Source organism: Pipistrellus hanaki (assembly GCF_964339955.1).
Source record: "Pipistrellus hanaki genome assembly, chromosome: 5".
Classification (NCBI taxonomy): domain Eukaryota; kingdom Metazoa; phylum Chordata; class Mammalia; order Chiroptera; family Vespertilionidae; genus Pipistrellus; species Pipistrellus hanaki.
The window spans coordinates 73,089,824-73,107,513 of record NC_140507.1 but is presented as its reverse complement, the minus strand read 5'-3'; the positions used below and the strand labels follow the sequence as shown (position 1 = coordinate 73,107,513).

The window sequence follows — 17,690 nt, the reverse complement described above, 5'->3', positions numbered from 1 at the left end:
TTTTGAGGGGCTTCAAAAACAAACAAAATAAAAGGGGAGTGTAAGAGCCCCAATGCTACAGGATTTGAGTGCCAGCTGCCTGCCCAGTGTGTCAGCATGTGAGTTGAGCCTTTGTTCCTGGCTCAGGCATTTTGAGTTTTCTGTGGAGACACGGAGCGGACCGGATGAGGGGGGGAGACAGAGTGTGCCGGTGGCGGAGGAGCGAAGCCTGGACGAGAGACAAGAACAAAGGTGTCGGGCGGCGGGCAGCCTGCTGGGCGGGTTTACCTGCTTGCCCCTGTAGAAAAGCCTCTGTCGGCTTGGCTCCACGTGGAACAGCTCCTGGATCTTCTCCCTCAGATCTTCCACCCTGGTCAGCCTGGAGAGCGAGCCCACGCTGTGGGCCTCCCTCCCATCCATGGTGCGAACCTGGATCCACATGGTGCCTGCTGGTGCTGAGAGGGCAGAGAGTGGATCCTTCGGTCAGTGCTGCCTGCCGCTGCCACCACCCACCCCCCCGCCCGTGCCCTGCTTGGGTCATCCTTGCTTTGTCCAGCCTGTGGACACCCAAAAACTCCCTTTACGCCCCCTCTGACCCCTAGTCCCCACAGAAAGCCAGCGTTAGCCCGGGGCCTGGCAGAGGAAATTAAAGGAGTTAATTGAGTAAATGACTAACACCGGTGCAGCGTTTAGGAGGAAGGGGAAATTAGGGACAGCAAACGGCACCTTGAACCACTCAGTCCAACCCACACACCCCCTCGGAGGAAAAAGACACCAGCGTCCGAAGGAGGACACAGCCCAAAGGTGAGGGGTCGAGTTTGTTCGTTCATTCATTCATTCATTCACGAATTAATACTGACGCCAAGAGGGAAACCCAAAAGTCCGGCGCGGGTCGAAACTTCAGAAGTCCCCGGGAACTCAACTAAGTGTAAAGGGGAAGAACCCCCACACCCGACCCCGACCCCGGAGACACGCGGGGCTCTGACCCCTCGGTGTCCGCGACCCCCGCCGCCCACCCCCCGCGCGCGTGCGCGACACGGCCGGCCCCCCGCGGTGGCCATGGCAACCAACCACCCCGTCCCGGCCACCCCCGCGCACGCCGGGCGCCTCACCTCAGTCCCACAACGTCCACGCGCGCCGGCCCTCGCTCCCCGGACTCTGACTCGCGTCCTCGGAGCCCCTCTTACCCGCCCTCCCGCCTGAGTGGGCCACGCCAGCGAGCCCACGCCCACCCCCACCGCCGGGCCGCCGGAGGAGCCCCCCCTCGCTCGATCCGCCCCGCTCATTGGCTCCGCCGCTCCGGGCGCCCCGCCCCGCCCGCTCCCCATTGGCCCGGACGTGCCCGGGGAACGCAGGGCGCGCGAAACCGGGCTCCGGCGCGACAATTGAATCGCGGGGCGCCCCGCGCGCAGGCGCGGAGCCTGACATGGTCCCCCGCGGCCTGCCCGGCCCTCCCCCGCCCAGCTGGCGAGACCCCCGCGGCGCCCCGGGGACGCTCCGCCCGCCCGTGCCTACGTCCGGCATTCCGAAGGCGACTGCCCGGGGCGGGCCGGGGTTGGGGCAGAGCCGAGTCCGCGTACAGGACAGCCCGGTGCGGCGTGGGCGCGGGCACGCCGGCCCCGTGCTGACCGCGCGTCTCGGCCGCTCCAGAAAGTTTTGCAAAGTCTTAGCCCACCTCCCCTCTCCCCCTCCCCCCCAAACACACACACCGGCCCAGGCTGGTGCCCCAGTTGGCCTGGCCACTCACCTCTCCGGCCGCCCCACCACTCTGCTGCCTGCGCGCTGGGCCCTGAAAATGGCGCTAGAGCGGCGTGTGTGGCCCAGACCCCGCGCGGACGTGCGTGCGAGCCGGAGCGGCCAGTCTGCCCACGCTGCCAGCTGCTCTGATTTTTTTCCCGCGAAAACTCGGCGTTTAGAAGTTGTGGGAGGCCACGCAGGGGGCGGGCGTCTGCAAGTGATTGGCCGCCGCAGTGGCGCGAAGCAAGAAAAGGGGTGGGGGTGCCCCCGCCTCAATCCACCCCCCCTTCTTCCAGCGGGCCACGGCCCCGCCCAGGCCTGTACGCTCTGCTGGGTGTGCCCAGCGGATATGGGGCCCAGGGTCCCCCCTACATGCTGCCCTCCAAAGAGCCCTAAGGACACCCAGAGTAGAGACCCGCTTGACCTACTAAGTCGGTTCCTGCTGAGGCGCCCCCCTCCCCATACCGCCACCCCGACCTGGGCACCCATTGACCAGAAGGGCAAGGAAGATGGAATCAATGTCAACACTGCAGGAGAATGGGGGGGTGGGGGGGGCAACCGGATGGACAGGCTGATTGCCCCCAGTCCCACTTCCTAGCGTCAGGGCCCACCAGCACTCTCACTCTACCCACCCGTGAGACTTGTTTATTTGCTGATTTCCCCACGCTCCGGCTCCCCCCCCCCCGCCCCCGCCTCTTTTTCCCGCCTTTTCCGGGCTGTCCAGGCGGGAAGGGCTGCCCTGCCTGTTCTGCTCAGGCCAGTTTTGGCGGGCATCCATGCTGGGCACCTACAAAGCATCTGGACAGAGGGCTCAGAGCTAGGGGCCCAGCAAGTGGGCAAGGCTGGCTCTGTGGGTGGTCTCCAGGAGGAGACAGGCAAGGAATGAATAAATGAAGCAAATCGTTTCAGACACTGCATGCAACAGCTGGAGAGTGACCAGTGGCCCTGTGGGGGTGGGGAAAGAGGATATTCTGGTTGAGGTGGAGAGGTGGGCCTCTCTTGCAACATGACATTTGAGCTGAGATCTGAGAAGAGAAACCAAGGACAGATGGGTTCAGGAAGGGAGGGCAAGCTCAGAAACAGGAAAAGGCTGAGAGGTGTAAGGGGAGCAGCAAGGAGGCCCAAGCAGCCGAACAGGCACAGCAGAAGGGAGGTTAGGAGAGGGTGAGGTCAGAGGGGTGTCAGATAAGACCTCACAGGCCTTTCACAGGACTTTGGTCTTCTCTTGGGAGCAGCAAGTGGCATGGGAGGGCTGTGAGCAGAAAAGTGAGGAGTTGCCATTTATGCTTTTACAAGGTTCCTCTGACACGGTGTAGAGTCCGTTCCGTCTTAGTACTGGTATTTCTGCTTTGATTTCTCCCAGTGTTGACAGAATCCTGCCTCCCCAAAGATGCCCACATCCTAATCCCTGGAACCTGCGATTAGGAAACCTTCTGCGGTAAAAGAGACTTTACAGCTGGGATTAAATGAAAACTCCTGAGATGGCAAATACCTAGATTGCCTGGGCTGGCCCAATGTCATCACAAGGGTCCTGATGAGTGGAGGAGAGAGGGTCAGAGTCAGAGAAGGAGAGGTGACAACAGAAGTGGGGGGTTGGATTGTTGAGACCAAGAGTCAAGGAAGGTGGGAAGCCTCTAAAAGCTAGAAAAGGCAAGGAACAGATTCTCTCCTAGTCCTCTCAACTCCTCGATTTAGCGCCTTAAAACCTGTTTTAGACTTCTTACCTCCAGCACTGGAAGAGAATTGTGTTGTTTTAAGCCATTGAACTTGGGATCATTTGTTATAGCTGCCATAGAAAACTAATACACTCCAATACACAAGGTCCAGATGCTAACTTTCTCTAACGTCAAGACTATTACCAAAAGCATTTCTGGTGCTCAGCATTCAGCCAGGTATAGACCAGGTATAGACCATTCAGATAGGTCTCAATCAGGCCTACTGGAGCCTGTGAAGCAAATGAGACCTTCCAAATTGAGAACACCTGCTGCAGGGACCTGGCCTGGTCCTGATGCACACGTATCATCTGTTGAACCCGCTGTTGCCAAAACTCAGCACGGCCCAAAGGGGTGATACATTCTTTCTGTGCATGTGATACAGGGCGCAGTCCAGGCTCCTGGGATATCTGAAGTTAAGTAACACAGAGAGAAGTATCCGGCTTTTCCTGCAGAAATGTTCCCAAGAACTGGTGACACAGGGCCCCATTTCTCTAGTCATTTCGAGACAGAGGGGTTGCTTGGGTTAATTAACAAACATGGATAAGCTCTTGCCAGTCACTCAGTGATTAGAGGGTCAACCTGCAAAATAATTGGTCTCAGGTTCAATTCCCCATCAAGGGCACATAACTTGGTTCCAGGTTCCCCAGTCCCAGGTGAGTGTAGGAGGCAACGAATCAATGTGTCTGTGGGTGGTTTCTCTTGATGTTTCTCACTCTCTCTCTCTCTCTCTCTCTCTCTCTTCCCCCCACCCTCTACTCCCTTCCATCCTCCCCCCTCTCTCTGGAAATCAATGGGAAAATATCCTCAGATAAGGATTAAAATAAATAAATAAACAAATAAACAAACATGAATAAGATACAGGCCAGGTGGCTCAGTTGGTTGGTGTTATCCCCATGCACCAAGGTTGTGTGTTCCATCTCCGGTCAGGGCACATATAGGCGTCAACCAATGAATGTGGAGATGAGTGGAACAGCAAATTGATGTTTCTCGCTTTCTCCCTTACTCTTTCTCTTTAAAACACTTTAAAAAAAAAAAAAAAAAAAAAAAAAGATACTATGCCAAGTTTCTCCAAAAGACACAAAGCCTTTAGGGTGACAATATGTCGATGTTCACAAAAAACATCATGTAAACTAAAATAGCAAAGACGATGAATGAGGCCTTCCCAGAGTCTGGAAAACGGACACTTTCCAAAGCCTCTTTTGCTTTAGTGTCACTCCCACTTAGGCACCAGGAATAACCATTAGGGTACAAAGGACCTCAATTTCCCTTTTGTGAAATGATACATTCTTGAAGGTCAATAAGATATTCTGCAAACTTTTATTGATCTCCCTGGTCCAATCAGGTTCTGGATCCAGCAGACACTGGTGGACACAAAGCTTACTGGACTTGGGGAAGACACTGGCATAAAGAGAAATGTCAGTTGTGCAGAGAGATGGTCCTTCGTGGTGGCATCCACATGTAGGTAGGACCACACAGTGCTCCGAGCAGCTTCAATTCACATCAGATTCCATGTCCTGGCCACATCTTTAATCTTTTTCCTAACACAGACTGGGATGAATATAGAACCCATTAAAATGAAAATGATAGTGTCTGACCCCAAAACAACGTGTGAAGCCTGAGGGGCACACATAGCAAATTTGGGGCCATCTGATGGGGCAGAAAGTACCTCCGGGCTCATTTGCTGTGTCTCTCCATCCGTACACAGAGCTCACAACACCCACCGGAGCAGAGCGGTTGGACGAACTCTTCCCACCCTCGGCCCCTAAACCGCTGGCAGGTGACAAGTGTTCCCTGTGTAGCAGGAGTGTTGGCGTCTTATGGTTGTTTTTGTTTGCTTGCTTGTCATTTTCTAGGAAAAGGTGGTCTTTCCCAGGCTACCATTTTTTAAAAAATATATTTTATTGATTTCTTATAGAGAGGAAGATAGAGGAATAGAGAGTTAGAAACATAGATGAAAGAGAAACAACGATCAGCTGCCTCCTGCACACCCCCTACTGGGGATGTGCCCACAACCAAGGTACATGCCCTTGACCGGAATTGAACCCGGGACCTTTCAGTCCGCAGGCCGACCCTCCATCCACTGAGCCAAACCGGTTTTGGCTCCCAGGCTACCATTTTACAAACCAGGGAGGACTCTGGGATTCCCAAGCTGCTGCCTCCCTTCCTCCTGGTCATTGGGGATCCCTTCCCAGAACCCTGGCTGGATGATGTCACAGACAGGTGACCTCACTGAGGCCAAGGAACCCGGCATCTCAGTGGCATGGAGGAGTGGGGAAGATGTTTCTCCACCCGCCCAGCCCTCCATGTCTGTGGTGAAGTCAATCCAATTAATGCTGCCCAAGGATGCGGTCTACCAGGCCGGCTCCTGCGTAAAAGGGCAGGTGGTTCTAACCCTGCACAGCACCCTGGTGGACCCCATTGTCAAGGTGGAGCTCGTGGGAAGAGGTTACGTGGAGTGGAGCGAAGAAACAGGGGCTACCCTTGATTATAGCAGAGATGTTATTTGCAACAACAAGGCCGACTATGTACACAAGTCAAAGATGTTCCCAGTGAAGGGTAAGGATGAGGCCAGCAGCCAACCCTAAACCTAATAGGAACCTGGGTCTGGAAGGTAAACACGTTAGTCGGTCAACAAACCCCAGGGATGTCAGAGATGGGCAGAGATGTGGCTTCTCCCTAGGAGGGTATCCATGTAAAACCATGACCATCAGATACACGAAAATAAGACAGAAGGAGCTGGTCATGGAGGTCTTTCCAAAGAGGTGACAACAGAGCACAAATATGAGTGATGGGAGGGTCAGGAGCCATGCAGACCCCTAGGGGAGGAACAGCAAGATGGGCGATCTTAATGCTCAGCAATCACGTGGCCTCTCTGGGGCCCAGTTTAGCCATCTGGAAAGTGGACATAACCAGTCCTGCCTCGTGAGATTTCTTTGAGGACTTCATGACTCAGTGGCTTAGATAGTGCGGGGTATACAGTAAGTGCTTGATAAATGTTAATTTTTTTCAACCGAAACACTCACCTGCCCAGTGCCACCCCAGCATTAGGCACCACTATCCCTTCCCCATTTCCGAGAGACTGTATTCCCTCGCAGAAGTATCCACCTTAAGCCTGCAATAGGTTCATTCATTTACGTCACCAACATTAAGTGAGCACCTGCTGAACACAACCCTGTGCCAGGTGCTGGGGAGACAGCGGCGAAGAAAACACACGTGGTCCCTGGTGTCATCGGGTTGCCTTCAGGCAGGAAAAGCACAATCATAAGAGGGTTTTTGGAGAAATGCAAAAAATAATAAGGTCACAGAGATGGGGGCAGTGTGAGTTTCTCCCTTGTCCTCAGTGTCCACTCAGTCAATCAACAGATATTAAGCACCTACTGTATGCTGCTGTATGCACTGAAGACTGAGCTCTGTGAGGGCAAGGAGATTTGGCTGCCTCGCTCACTGCTACAAACACTGCCTAAAAGAGCCTCTGGCAAACAGCAGGGGCTCAAAATATGTTTGTTGAATGAATCCCTCTCGTTCCCAGTAGCGGGATTCAGAAGCCATGTCCTCCTGGGGCCGGAATCATGAGGACCAGTTCCTCAGGCCCAAGGCAGAACTGAGCGAGTCCCTGCCATTGTTTTTGGAGCAACCACACCAGCTGTGCCACACATTTGGGGCACCCCCTTCCAGCCCCCTCCCCCCGCAATCAGGCCGAGGCCTAGCTCAGCCAAGCTCTGGGACAGGCAGGCCAGGTCCAGAACAACCTCCCCAACCAAAGCAATAGCTAAAGAGGAAAACAAAATGGAAAAAAAAGAAAAAAGAAAAAGAAAAAAAAAGCTTCTAGAACCTTCTGATGGCATCGGTGTGTTTTGCTTTCAGATAATTGGTTAAGTGCAGGCAGCCACACCTTTGATTTCCATTTCAACTTACCTCCCAGGCTTCCTTCTACCTTTACCAGCAAAATTGGCCATGTCTTCTACTACGTGCAAGCCTCCTGCATGGGCCGGGAGCACATTCTAGCAAAGAAGAGAATGTACTTGAGGGTTCAAGGGACTTCGGACTTCCCCAGAGAAAACAAGGTAGTAATGGGGAAGGAGCCGTGGGGGATGGGGGGGTTCTTCAAAGCTCCAGGGAGGCGGGGTGCCTGAGAAGGCCCTGGCAGGGGAGAAGGGAACTCCCCAGCCCAGTGAGTGCCCAAGTGTGAATCAGAAACCAGGGCAGGAGCTATGCCGTGGGACTCAACCGATGTGATTCAACTGGGCAATGTCTGGGGACATCTGTGGTTGTCAACATTGGGTGTGCTCCTGGCTTTGGTGGGTGGCTCAGGATGGCCCCCCACTGAGAACGGTCAGGCCCCAAGATCCTGGACCCCACAGTAAGTGAAGACTGAGCCGAGGTCCCCTTGTCACCCCCTGGGTTAGAGAGAGACTTGGACACTCAGTGCCTCTCCGTGGGCTTTGAGCCCTCAGACAGTGCAGGTGGTGTCCCCTCCCGCCCCGCAAGGAGGGGGAGAGGGTGGCCTCCATCCCAGGGGAAGGGAGGGCACGTGGCATCCGTCTGCCTGAGCGGAGAAGGATTTCTGGGTGGTTTCTGGAGGCCCAGGTGCAGAGGCGGAAGTTGGGCGGGTAGGAACGTTGACCACAGTCACCTCACCTTCCTGAGGACTCATTTGCTATCAGGGTGGTGGCTCAGGGAGCTGGCATTTTCTTTTCTTGAGGCCCTGATTAAAATCCCAGGCCCCCCAACCCTCTCCACACACACCTACCTGCTGTGTGACCCTCTAGGAGTGACCTTGCCTCTCAGTGTCTCCTTGTCCTTGTCTGGGAAATGAGCAGAGAGCCCGTGCCTCCCTCCTAGGCCAGTGGTCGGCAAACTCATTAGTCAACAGAGCCAAACATCACCAGTACAACGACTGAAATTTCTTCTGAGAGCCAAAAACAGACTTTTGCACATGGGCCACGAAGTTTCAATCGCACTGTACGTGTGCGCCTGCATGTGATATTTTGTAGAAGAGACACACTCAAGGGGCCAAGAGGCCCATGTGGCTCGAGAGCCGCAGTTTGCCGATCACTGTCCTAGGTCATGGAGGGAGTAATGAGTGGAGTTGATGCAAGTCAGTCCGGGGCTTCACAGAGTGCCTGGCAAGGGGCAGGAAATCTTGCCATCTGTTATCTGTGCGACAAGGGGGTCCTTTCTAGTCCAGCCAAGCTCATGGGATGGTTTGGGGGGGCTGCTACCAGGAGAGGTCCATGCTTGGAGGGGTGGATCAGCCCTGGGATGAGCAGATCTAAGCTCCAGGCCTGAGTAGCCGCTGCTCCCTGTGTGACCTTGAGCAGGCCATGTCTCTTCTCTGGGCTCCCTTCGGGGGCAGTCTGGGGCGCCGAGGGCACACGGCAGGATCTGGGGACAAAACACTGGTGTTGGGTCCGACCCTGCTTTCTACCTCCGCCACCAGACTCTTCGTGAGCCAGGGAGCCTCCCCAGCACCTTGCAGAGCCTACATTTTCCTGATCTGTGCCATGGGAATAATGACTAACAATAACAACAGCAACACCCCCTACGTGGGTGCCTGTGCGGACTGCTATGTCTGCACCTGGGAGGCACCCAGGAAGTGGGAAGAGCTAAAATCGCTATCATAGCAGCAAGGAGAGGTATCACAGATAGGTTTTGAGAGTAAAAATACTGTTTTTTCCAACTACTACTCAGTACTGTTTTAACCAAACTGGTCGAGGGAGGCCTCTTGGAGGAGGTGACATTTTAGCGGAGAATCGAAGGAGGAGACGGGGGAGGCCCAGGCGGTAGAGTGTTTTAGGCAGAGCGCACAACATGTGCAAAAGTCCTGAGGCAGGATAGGTATTTGAGGCAGGGTGGCCAGGGCAGAGGCAACTACTCCGATTCAATTCAGAGGCATAGTCTTAACCCCCAACAGTCTGTCCTTCTCAGAGCAGACAGAGGAAGTCAGGTGATGACCTTCCTCTGCCCACAACCCTCCAGGGTGCCTACCTTCCTTGGGGGAAAAGCCCAAGTCTTCCCCACGGCCCACAAGGTCCTGCATGACCAGCCTCCGTTTCCTCTGTACCTTCATGCCCTCCCCCTCGCTCGGCACCGTCCCCCTCACTCTGCTCCAGCCACATGGGCCTCCTCCCCGTTCCTCCAACACACCAGGCACAGTCCTGCCCCAGGACCTTTGCACAAGTTGTTCCCTCTGCTTGAAACACTATCATGTGACCTTCCTACCCTTCTGATCTTTGCTCAGAAGCCATGTCTTCAGCCACCTGCATTGCCCATGGCTGAATAAATGGCCACAAGCCCATGCAGGGAAACTTAGCTACATCTATCCATATTAAAACGAACACACACTTTGTTCCAGTCATTCCCCTTCTAGAAATTTATCCTCCTGATGTTCTTTCACATGTGTGACATGACTCCCCACAGCACTGTCTATAGTGGCAAAAAAATAAAAATAAAAAATGGAAAGTCCAGTCTTTGTTGCTTAGGGAATTGTTTTCGTAGAAATACCCAGTCAAAAGACATATTCTTCCGAAACCAGTTTGGCTCAGTGGATAGAGCGTCAGCCTGCAGACTGAAAGGTCCCAGGTTCGATTCCAGTCAAGGGCATGTACCTTGGTTGTGGGCACATCTCCTGTGGGGGTGTGTGTGCAGGAGGCAGCTAGTCAATGTTTCTCTCTCATCGATGTTTCTGGCTCTCTATCCCTCTCCCTTCCTCTCTGTAAAAATCTAATATATATATATATTAAAAAGATATTCTATGCGATAAAGCAGAACAGACAGACAGTGACGGAATGAGGCAGCTCCCCTTGTCACCGGGATGAAGGAAGAAAGCACAGTTCAGAGCAGCAGGCCTAGCGGCCACTGTTGGTGATGAAAACAAATTGCTTCCTTGCAGGAAGGAGAGCAGAGCCCCTGGCCACAAACGCTGCCTCTTGGGAGGGGGGAGGGGAGCTGGAAGCCAAGGAACTTTCCGCTTCCACTTTTGATTTCTAACAGCTTTATTAATTCTTATACCTTATAACTCACCCACTTAAAGTGCACACAGAGTTAGGCAGCCATCACCACAGTCAATTTTAGAACATTTCATCACCCCCAAAAGAAATATTTGCACCCCCTAGCTGTCACACCCAGCCTCCCTTTGCCCGGACCCCAGCTCCCTGACAGCCCCTAACCGCTCTCTGTCTCTGTGGATGTGTCTGAACGTTTCACAGAAGTGGAATCACACATGGTGTGGCCTTTGGTGTCTGGCTTCTCTCCCTGAGCGTCATGTGTTCAAGGCCCAGCCGTGGTGTAGCGAGTGTCAGGGCTTCACGCCTTTTCGAGGCTCCATCAGTGCACGGGTGGGCTGCGTTTCGTGCATCTGTTCACCCGTTGATGGACACTTGGGCTGCTTCCTTAGTTATGGTGAATCATGCTGCTGTGAATATTCAGGTACAGGGGTCTGTGTGGGCGCGAGCCTGCCTTTCTCTGGGTGGATTTCTGGAGTGGAATTGCTGAGACAGACAGAGGAAGGCTGTCCCACCTTTTGAGGAACTGCCTGTTTTCCACGGCGCCATCTTACCTTGCCACCAGCAATGCACGGAGTTCCAGTTTCTCCACACCCCTTTCACTCTTTGACCTTGAGGGTTTGGAAGACATGACTCGTCCCGTCTTCCAATACTCAGTACCATTGGGAGAGGAGCTCGTCCTGGAGTCCCTTCCTAGCTAGGAACTCTAAGGGAGCCCCCCTTCCAGCTCCCCTATCTCATTATCTCCCCCATTTGCATCCCATCACAGCCTCATCACTGTCTCAACCAGAAATGACGTGGTGTGTTTCACACCTACCATTTATGTCCATCTGCTCATCCAGAGCAGGTCTTCATGGCTATGGGTTTCCCCTAAACTTGGCACCAAGCAGATGCAAATAAAAACTGGTTGAATGAGTGAACCCACCTCCCAAAGTTTCTTATATGCTGAAGAAATACAGGGTTCCAAAAAACTCTCAGGCCTAAGAACTCCAATGTTGGCTCTGCATTGGAGATGTTACTGGTCAGGCGTGGAGGTCTCCTGGACCACCACTGGTTGCTCTCCGCACCACCTTCAGGGCCAGGACAGAACTACAGCCTTGGCTCGGAGGTAGAGCAGGGAGTTCCTTAACACCCGCAGGGTCCTAACGCATGCCACGCAATTTCGAATAACAGTAGAGGGATTTAGAACCTAAACTCCCTGCAGCCAGCCTTCCTAGAGAAAGGGAAGCATGCGAAGGCTAAAGAGAAGTAGGGACCACAGGCAGAGGGCAGGAGCTGAGGTCCAAAGGGGTTGGGGGTCACCCAAGGTCTCCAAGGGAAACACAGTGGGACCTAGAGCAGTGCTTTTCAAATCTCAGATCATGACCAATTAGTGGGTTGAAAAATCAGTTCAGCAGGTTGCAAACACATTTCTGTAAAATGAAAGAATAAGCAAGATCAAAATAAGAAAATATCAATGTTGTGGGTTTCTAACACTTTTATATATATGAATAGAGAATAAAATAAGTAGAATAGAAATATCAGAAAAAGTAAGTTTGGTGGGTTGCAATTGACTTTAAGTGAAAGAACAGAATAGTTTTCCAGAAAAAAAGAAGAAAAAAAAAAGAAAAAAAACTTGGTGGATTACAGCTAGCTAATTTTTATAAAATTTTTGTTTTATATATAACAAAATGATAGACTAGAATAAATAGACTAGAAATAACAAAAATAAATCCAACCAAAACCGGTTTGGCTCAGTGGATAGAGCATCGGCCTGTGGACTGATGGATCCCGGGTTTGATTCCGGTCAAGGGCATGTATCGATACCTTGGTTGCAGGCACATCCCCAGTGATGGGTGTGCAGGAGGCAGCTGATCAATGTTTCTCTCTCATTGATGTTTCTAACTCTCTATCCCTCTCCCTTCCTCTCTGTAAAAAAAAATATATTTTTTTAAATAAATAAATCCAGAGGATTGCAACCAACATTTTTTAAATAAATCAAATAAATAGAGTAGAACAGGAACTATCAACAGGCATGTAACAAGGATAAGCAAAAGTTCATAAACTTGCTTCTCCTTCACCGACCTAGGTGGAGATGTACATACAGATTTGTATTCTTTGCTTCAATGTTAAAATCTATGTTTTAACTGTGTGTATTTTTTTTAAAGGGGACTAATATAAATACTGTATGTGGCTTGCAAAGTCTAAACTATAATTATTATCAGTTCCTTTAAAGAAAAAGTTTGCCAATTCATGCCCTAGAGAAACTCATGCTGTAAGCCCAAGAAAATTGTCTTCAGGCTGCTCCTTCTAGCATTTTTATGATATCAAACTCATGGAAAAATATAAATGTCCATCATAGGAGATGAATAGATTATTTTGCAACACACTCAGTTGCATTGCTAAAGACCAATGAACCAGAATGGCAGGCACCAATGTGAATGCATTTCAAACACAGAATATTAAGCTGGAAAAAGCAACTTGCTAGGAGACATATGCAGTTTGACTTATTTAAAACATGGGGAAAAAATAGCTCTATTCCTAAATAATGTGAAAATTCTCTGAGAACCACAAATGCCAAATTCAGATCATGGCTGGCTGCCCAGAGGAGAGGGTGCAGTGAGGGGAAGCCCACAGAACACACGAGATTTCAGTATAATAGGTAATGTTTTATTTCTCAAACGTTTTGGAAGATACATTTTAGGTTTTTATATTATTATTTTATGATTATTATTCTTTACATGCTTTTTTCCTGAAACAACATATCTTAGTTAGGTCCCTACACATACACATGTGCAGGTAAAAGAAAATTATTACTATAAAATTCAGAATTGGCCCTAGCTGGTTTGGCTCAGTGGATAGAGCATTGGCCTGCAGACTAAAGGGTTCCACGTTCCATTCCAGTCAAGGACACATACCCCCCCCTCCCAGTAGGGGATGTGCAGGAGGCAGCCAATCCATGATTCTCTCTCATCATTGATCTTTCTATCTATCTATCTCCCCTCCTCTCTGAAATCAATTAAAAATATATTTAAAATAATAAATAAAATAAAATTCAGAATTATTGTGCCCTGGCCAGTGTGGCTTAGTTGGTTGGGCATTGTGCCATGCACCAAAAGATTGCCAGTTCGATTCTGGTTCAATTCCAGTCAGGACACATGTCCAGGATGTGCACTCGATCCCCAATGGGCAGGAGGCAGGCAATAGATGTTTCTCTCTATCCCTTCCTCTCTCTAGAAATCAATTTTTAAAAACTTAAATAAATAAAATAAAATTCAGGATAGTTGCATTCTGGGCATATATGAGGAACTTTGTGGGGGAGGGAAACTGGCAAATTCCTACTTCTTGACTTGGGTGGCTATTATAAGAGGGTTGGCCATATAATAATTCACAAAGTTATACATTTGTTTTGTGAAGTTTTCTGTATCTGAGTTGTGTTTTTTAAAATAATGTTTGGGTTTTCAAAAAATGCACAGATATAATAAACCCCAAATTCAAGATAATGCTTACCTCTAGGGAGAGAAGAGGTGATGCATTGGGGAGGGGTCCACGGGCTTCAGTGAGATCGCTGATGTTTATTTATTTGTTAATCATCATCAGAGGTCATGTCTCTTTTTTTCTTTCTATTAACTTTTAGAGAGGGGGCAGTGGGAAAGAGAGAAACACTGATATGACAGAGACATATTAATTGGTTGCCTCCTGAATACGCCGCACTGGGGCCAAGGATCATACCTGCAACCCAGGTACATGCCCTTGACCAGAATCCAACCCATGACCCTTTGGTGCAGGGGATGATGCTCTAACCACTGGTCCCACTGGCCAGGGCATTTTTATTTTAAATTATGGTAATCATACATAACATAAAATTTGCCATCTTAACCATTTTTCAAGTGTACAGTTCACATAGTTGTGCAATGCTGATCTTTTATTTCCTTTTTTATTATTGATTTCAAAGAGGAAGGGGGAGAGAGAGAGAGAGAGAGAAAAAAAACATTGGTGATGAGAGAGAATCGTTGGTCAGTTGGACACACCAGGGATTGAGCCTGGCAATCTGGGCACATGACCTCACTGGGAATTAAACCGTGACCTCCTGGTTCATAGGATGATGCTCAACCACTGAGCCATGCCCATCAAGCCTGATGTTTTATTTCTTAAGTGAACAGAGCTCTGAAACAAATTGGGAGGAGTCCTACCTGCTGATAAAGCAGGACGTGGCAGTGCTGTTCTACTAAATGATTAACAACCTGCTCTGGTGCAAAAGAGCCCTAATATGTAATGTTTGCCAATTTCCATGGTGTAAATATTCCCATCATAGTCAATTTCAAGTTACTAACCTCATGTCACTAATGGAAAGTTTGAGGGGACTTTGCAAGCATTTGTAACACTATTCTCTATCACTCTTATTCTTAAAGGGAATAAGCATGCAGGCAAATTCTAAGCCCACCCACATTACATCAAGTCTTTTAAATATTATACACAAATTTTAAAAAATGTAACTCAAGCCACACATTAAATATAATGTATACGTATGTGACTTTTTTGCAATCCAGTAGCTGACTAGCAGATATAAGGGCTGCATTTTGAAGCATTTATTAACACATTACAGAATTTCAACCCTACAGTTTTCTTTTCATGATTCAGAGCCCATCATAGTTCCTCCTTAAACCTGAGCAACTTGGGTAAGCCTTAGTCTTGGGCTTAGATTGAAAGACATTCCCTTTTTCCCAGAAAACCAAGGCTGAAAGAAGTCAAGCCATTTGTTCAAGTTCACACAGCAAATGAGTAAGGGGGCTGGGGATAAAGCTAGGATCTTGTGGATTTCTTAGCCATATCTATATCTATATCTATATCCATATCCATATCTATATCTGTATCTGTATCTGTATCTGTAACTGTATCTGTATCTGTATCTGTATCTGTATCTATATCTATATCTATATCTATCTATATCTATATCTATTATATATAGATATATATAATAGTATATATATTAGATCAACCAATATGCTAATATACAAAGTGTCCCCTTGGGTGTTTGACCAGGAGACTGGGAGTTCGATCGCTCGCTATGAGATGTGATGATCACCAGGGGACAGCGCAGAACAAAGGGAGGCCCCCGCTGGAAGGCCCCAAAGGCCCTGATCACCAGTCAAGCCTAGGGACCCTATCCGTGCACAGATTTCTGGCACCGGGCTTCTAGTTTTACATATAAGGAGACTGACACTTAGAATGGCAAAGGGCTTTGATTAAAGGAAGCTGGGAAGTGACTCCAGGCTTTTGGCTACAAAATCCCCAAGATTCTAGATTCCATCTCCATGCCTTTTACTAGGAAAGTCCCAAAAGGCTCAAGCCTTAGAAGTGCTAAAATAGCGGGATGTTAGGCAGATGAGTGGATCTCGTGGTCACAGTGCCTCACAATTGTTCATTTCTCCCAACTCTACCCTTTCTAGAGTCCCCTGTTTGTAGAGACTGAGAAGAAGGTCACCTACAACTGCTGCCGCCAGGGCACCATCTGCCTCCAGATCCAGATGGAAAATAACACCTTCATGCCTGGGGAGCTGGTCCACTTCACCACGGAGATCGACAACCAGACCAGCAAGTGCATCAAGTCTATCATCTTCGCCCTCTACTGCCACGTGCTGTACGAGGGCTTCACGCCCAAGACGGAGCGGCGGTCGCGGGTGGAGAGCTCTGTGCTGCTCCGGCAGGAGGCCAACACCCAAATTGTGCCCTTCAACACCACCAAGATCGTCAGCGTCTTCAACCTCCCACCGCTTCTGTCTGTGAGCAGCAACATGCTGGAGGGCGAGATCATGAGCACCCAGTACGAGCTGGTCAGCACAGTGCACCTGCCCTGGTCCCTGACCAGCGTGAAGGCCAAGATTCCCATCATCATCACCAGCAGCCCCGTGGACTCAGACAACTGCCAGATGCAGGAGGGGGCAGGCAGTGTTAGCCAGGAGTAAGGATTGCCAGAATTAAGTGCCCAAACTTCTAAATATTAAAAGCTTTATCACCCTACCAGCAGCCCTTTCTTTGTCTCGCACAGATGGGTTTCCATGAGTCTGGTGTGGAGAGCACATTATCCAAACCTCCACAAGCTCCAGCCTTTTGGGCACCCACTTCTCCCATCCCCAGAAAGTTCACCATCAGGAGGGGACAAAGGGAACTGACAAGCCCTCCAGGACCCCAGCTCCAGACCCATCTGGAGTCTTTTTTTAAAAATATATATATATTATTTTGCCAAAACCGGTTTGGCTCAGTGGTAGAGCATCAGTCTGCGGACTAAAAGGTCCCAGGTTCGATTCCTGTCAAGGGCATGTACATTGGTTGCGGGCACATCCCCAGTAGGGGGTGTGCAAGAGGCAGCTGGTCGATGTTTCTCTCTCATGGACGTTTCTAGCACTCTATCTCTCTTCCTTCCTCTCTGTAAAAAATCAACAAAATATATTTAAAATAAAATAAAATAAAATATATATATATATATATATTTAATATTTTTAATTGATTTTTTATAGAGAGGAAGGGAGAGGGATAGAGACTAAGAAACATCGATGAGAGAGAAACATCAATCAGCTGCCTCCTGCACACCCCCTACTGGGGATGTGCCCGCAACAAAGGTACATGCTACATGTGACCCTTCAGTCCTCAGGCTGACGCTCTATCCACTGAGACAAACCGGTTAGGGCTAAAATATATATTATTGATGTCAGAGAGGGAGAGAGAGATAGAAACATCAATGATAAGAGAGAATCATTGATAGGCTGTCTCCTGCACGCCCCCACACTGGAGATCGAGCCTGCAACCCAGGCATGTGACCTGACCTGGAATCAAACCCCAACAACTTCATCCCTGGGGGTTACATGCTCACGCTGAGCCACGCTGATCAGGCCTCACTGGGGTCTTTTGGTGCCCGGACCGGGGGTCCTCAGCCAGGGGTGGTTCTGTCTTCCAGGGGACACTGGACCATCACTTGGGGCGGGGGTGCTTCTGGCACTAAGTCATTGGGACTTGGGGATGCTGCTCAACACCCATAGTAGCCGGGAAGGCCCCAACCGAAAGACTGACCCACATCCAAATGTCAGGAGTGTGGAGGGGGAGACCCTGGGCTGGAGCAATTCAGAGGGGATGGTGGTTGTTGAGTCCCAGGACTGCATCTGCAGGCCTCTTACCCACATCAGCTCCTGCCCCTCCTCCACTCTGCCCACTTGGGCTCCTGGGCTCCCCAAAACCGAAGTCCCCCCGGCCAAGGGCATGCATATCTGCATGTCCAATC

General features: G+C 50.2%; 2 protein-coding genes across 4 annotated transcripts in view; one reads left to right on the top strand and one right to left on the bottom strand.

The window, feature by feature from the left end:
- UHRF1 (ubiquitin like with PHD and ring finger domains 1) overlaps positions 1-1,884 on the bottom strand; it is a 38,469-nt gene extending 36,585 nt beyond the window's left edge. For 2 of the 3 annotated variants that reach the window (XM_084883678.1, XM_084883680.1), the window contains exons 1-2: positions 1,727-1,884; positions 268-434 (exon numbers count right to left, since the gene is read on the bottom strand). In XM_084883678.1, the coding sequence (XP_084739804.1) occupies positions 268-420 (153 nt within the window). In that variant the 5' untranslated portion in view covers positions 421-434; positions 1,727-1,884. Of the gene's footprint in view, positions 1-267; positions 435-1,091; positions 1,222-1,726 lie in introns of those variants that run through there. The other variant, XM_084883679.1, reaches the window with a different exon arrangement.
- Positions 1,885-5,734: 3,850 nt separating this feature from the next.
- Positions 5,735-16,380, top strand: ARRDC5 (arrestin domain containing 5; the record flags this gene model as incomplete). The annotated part of the gene is made up of 3 exons (XM_084885344.1): positions 5,735-5,987; positions 7,296-7,495; positions 15,865-16,380. 3 exons carry the CDS (start codon positions 5,735-5,737, stop codon positions 16,378-16,380), a joined length of 969 nt encoding a protein of 322 aa, XP_084741470.1.
- Positions 16,381-17,690: the final 1,310 nt, after the last annotated feature.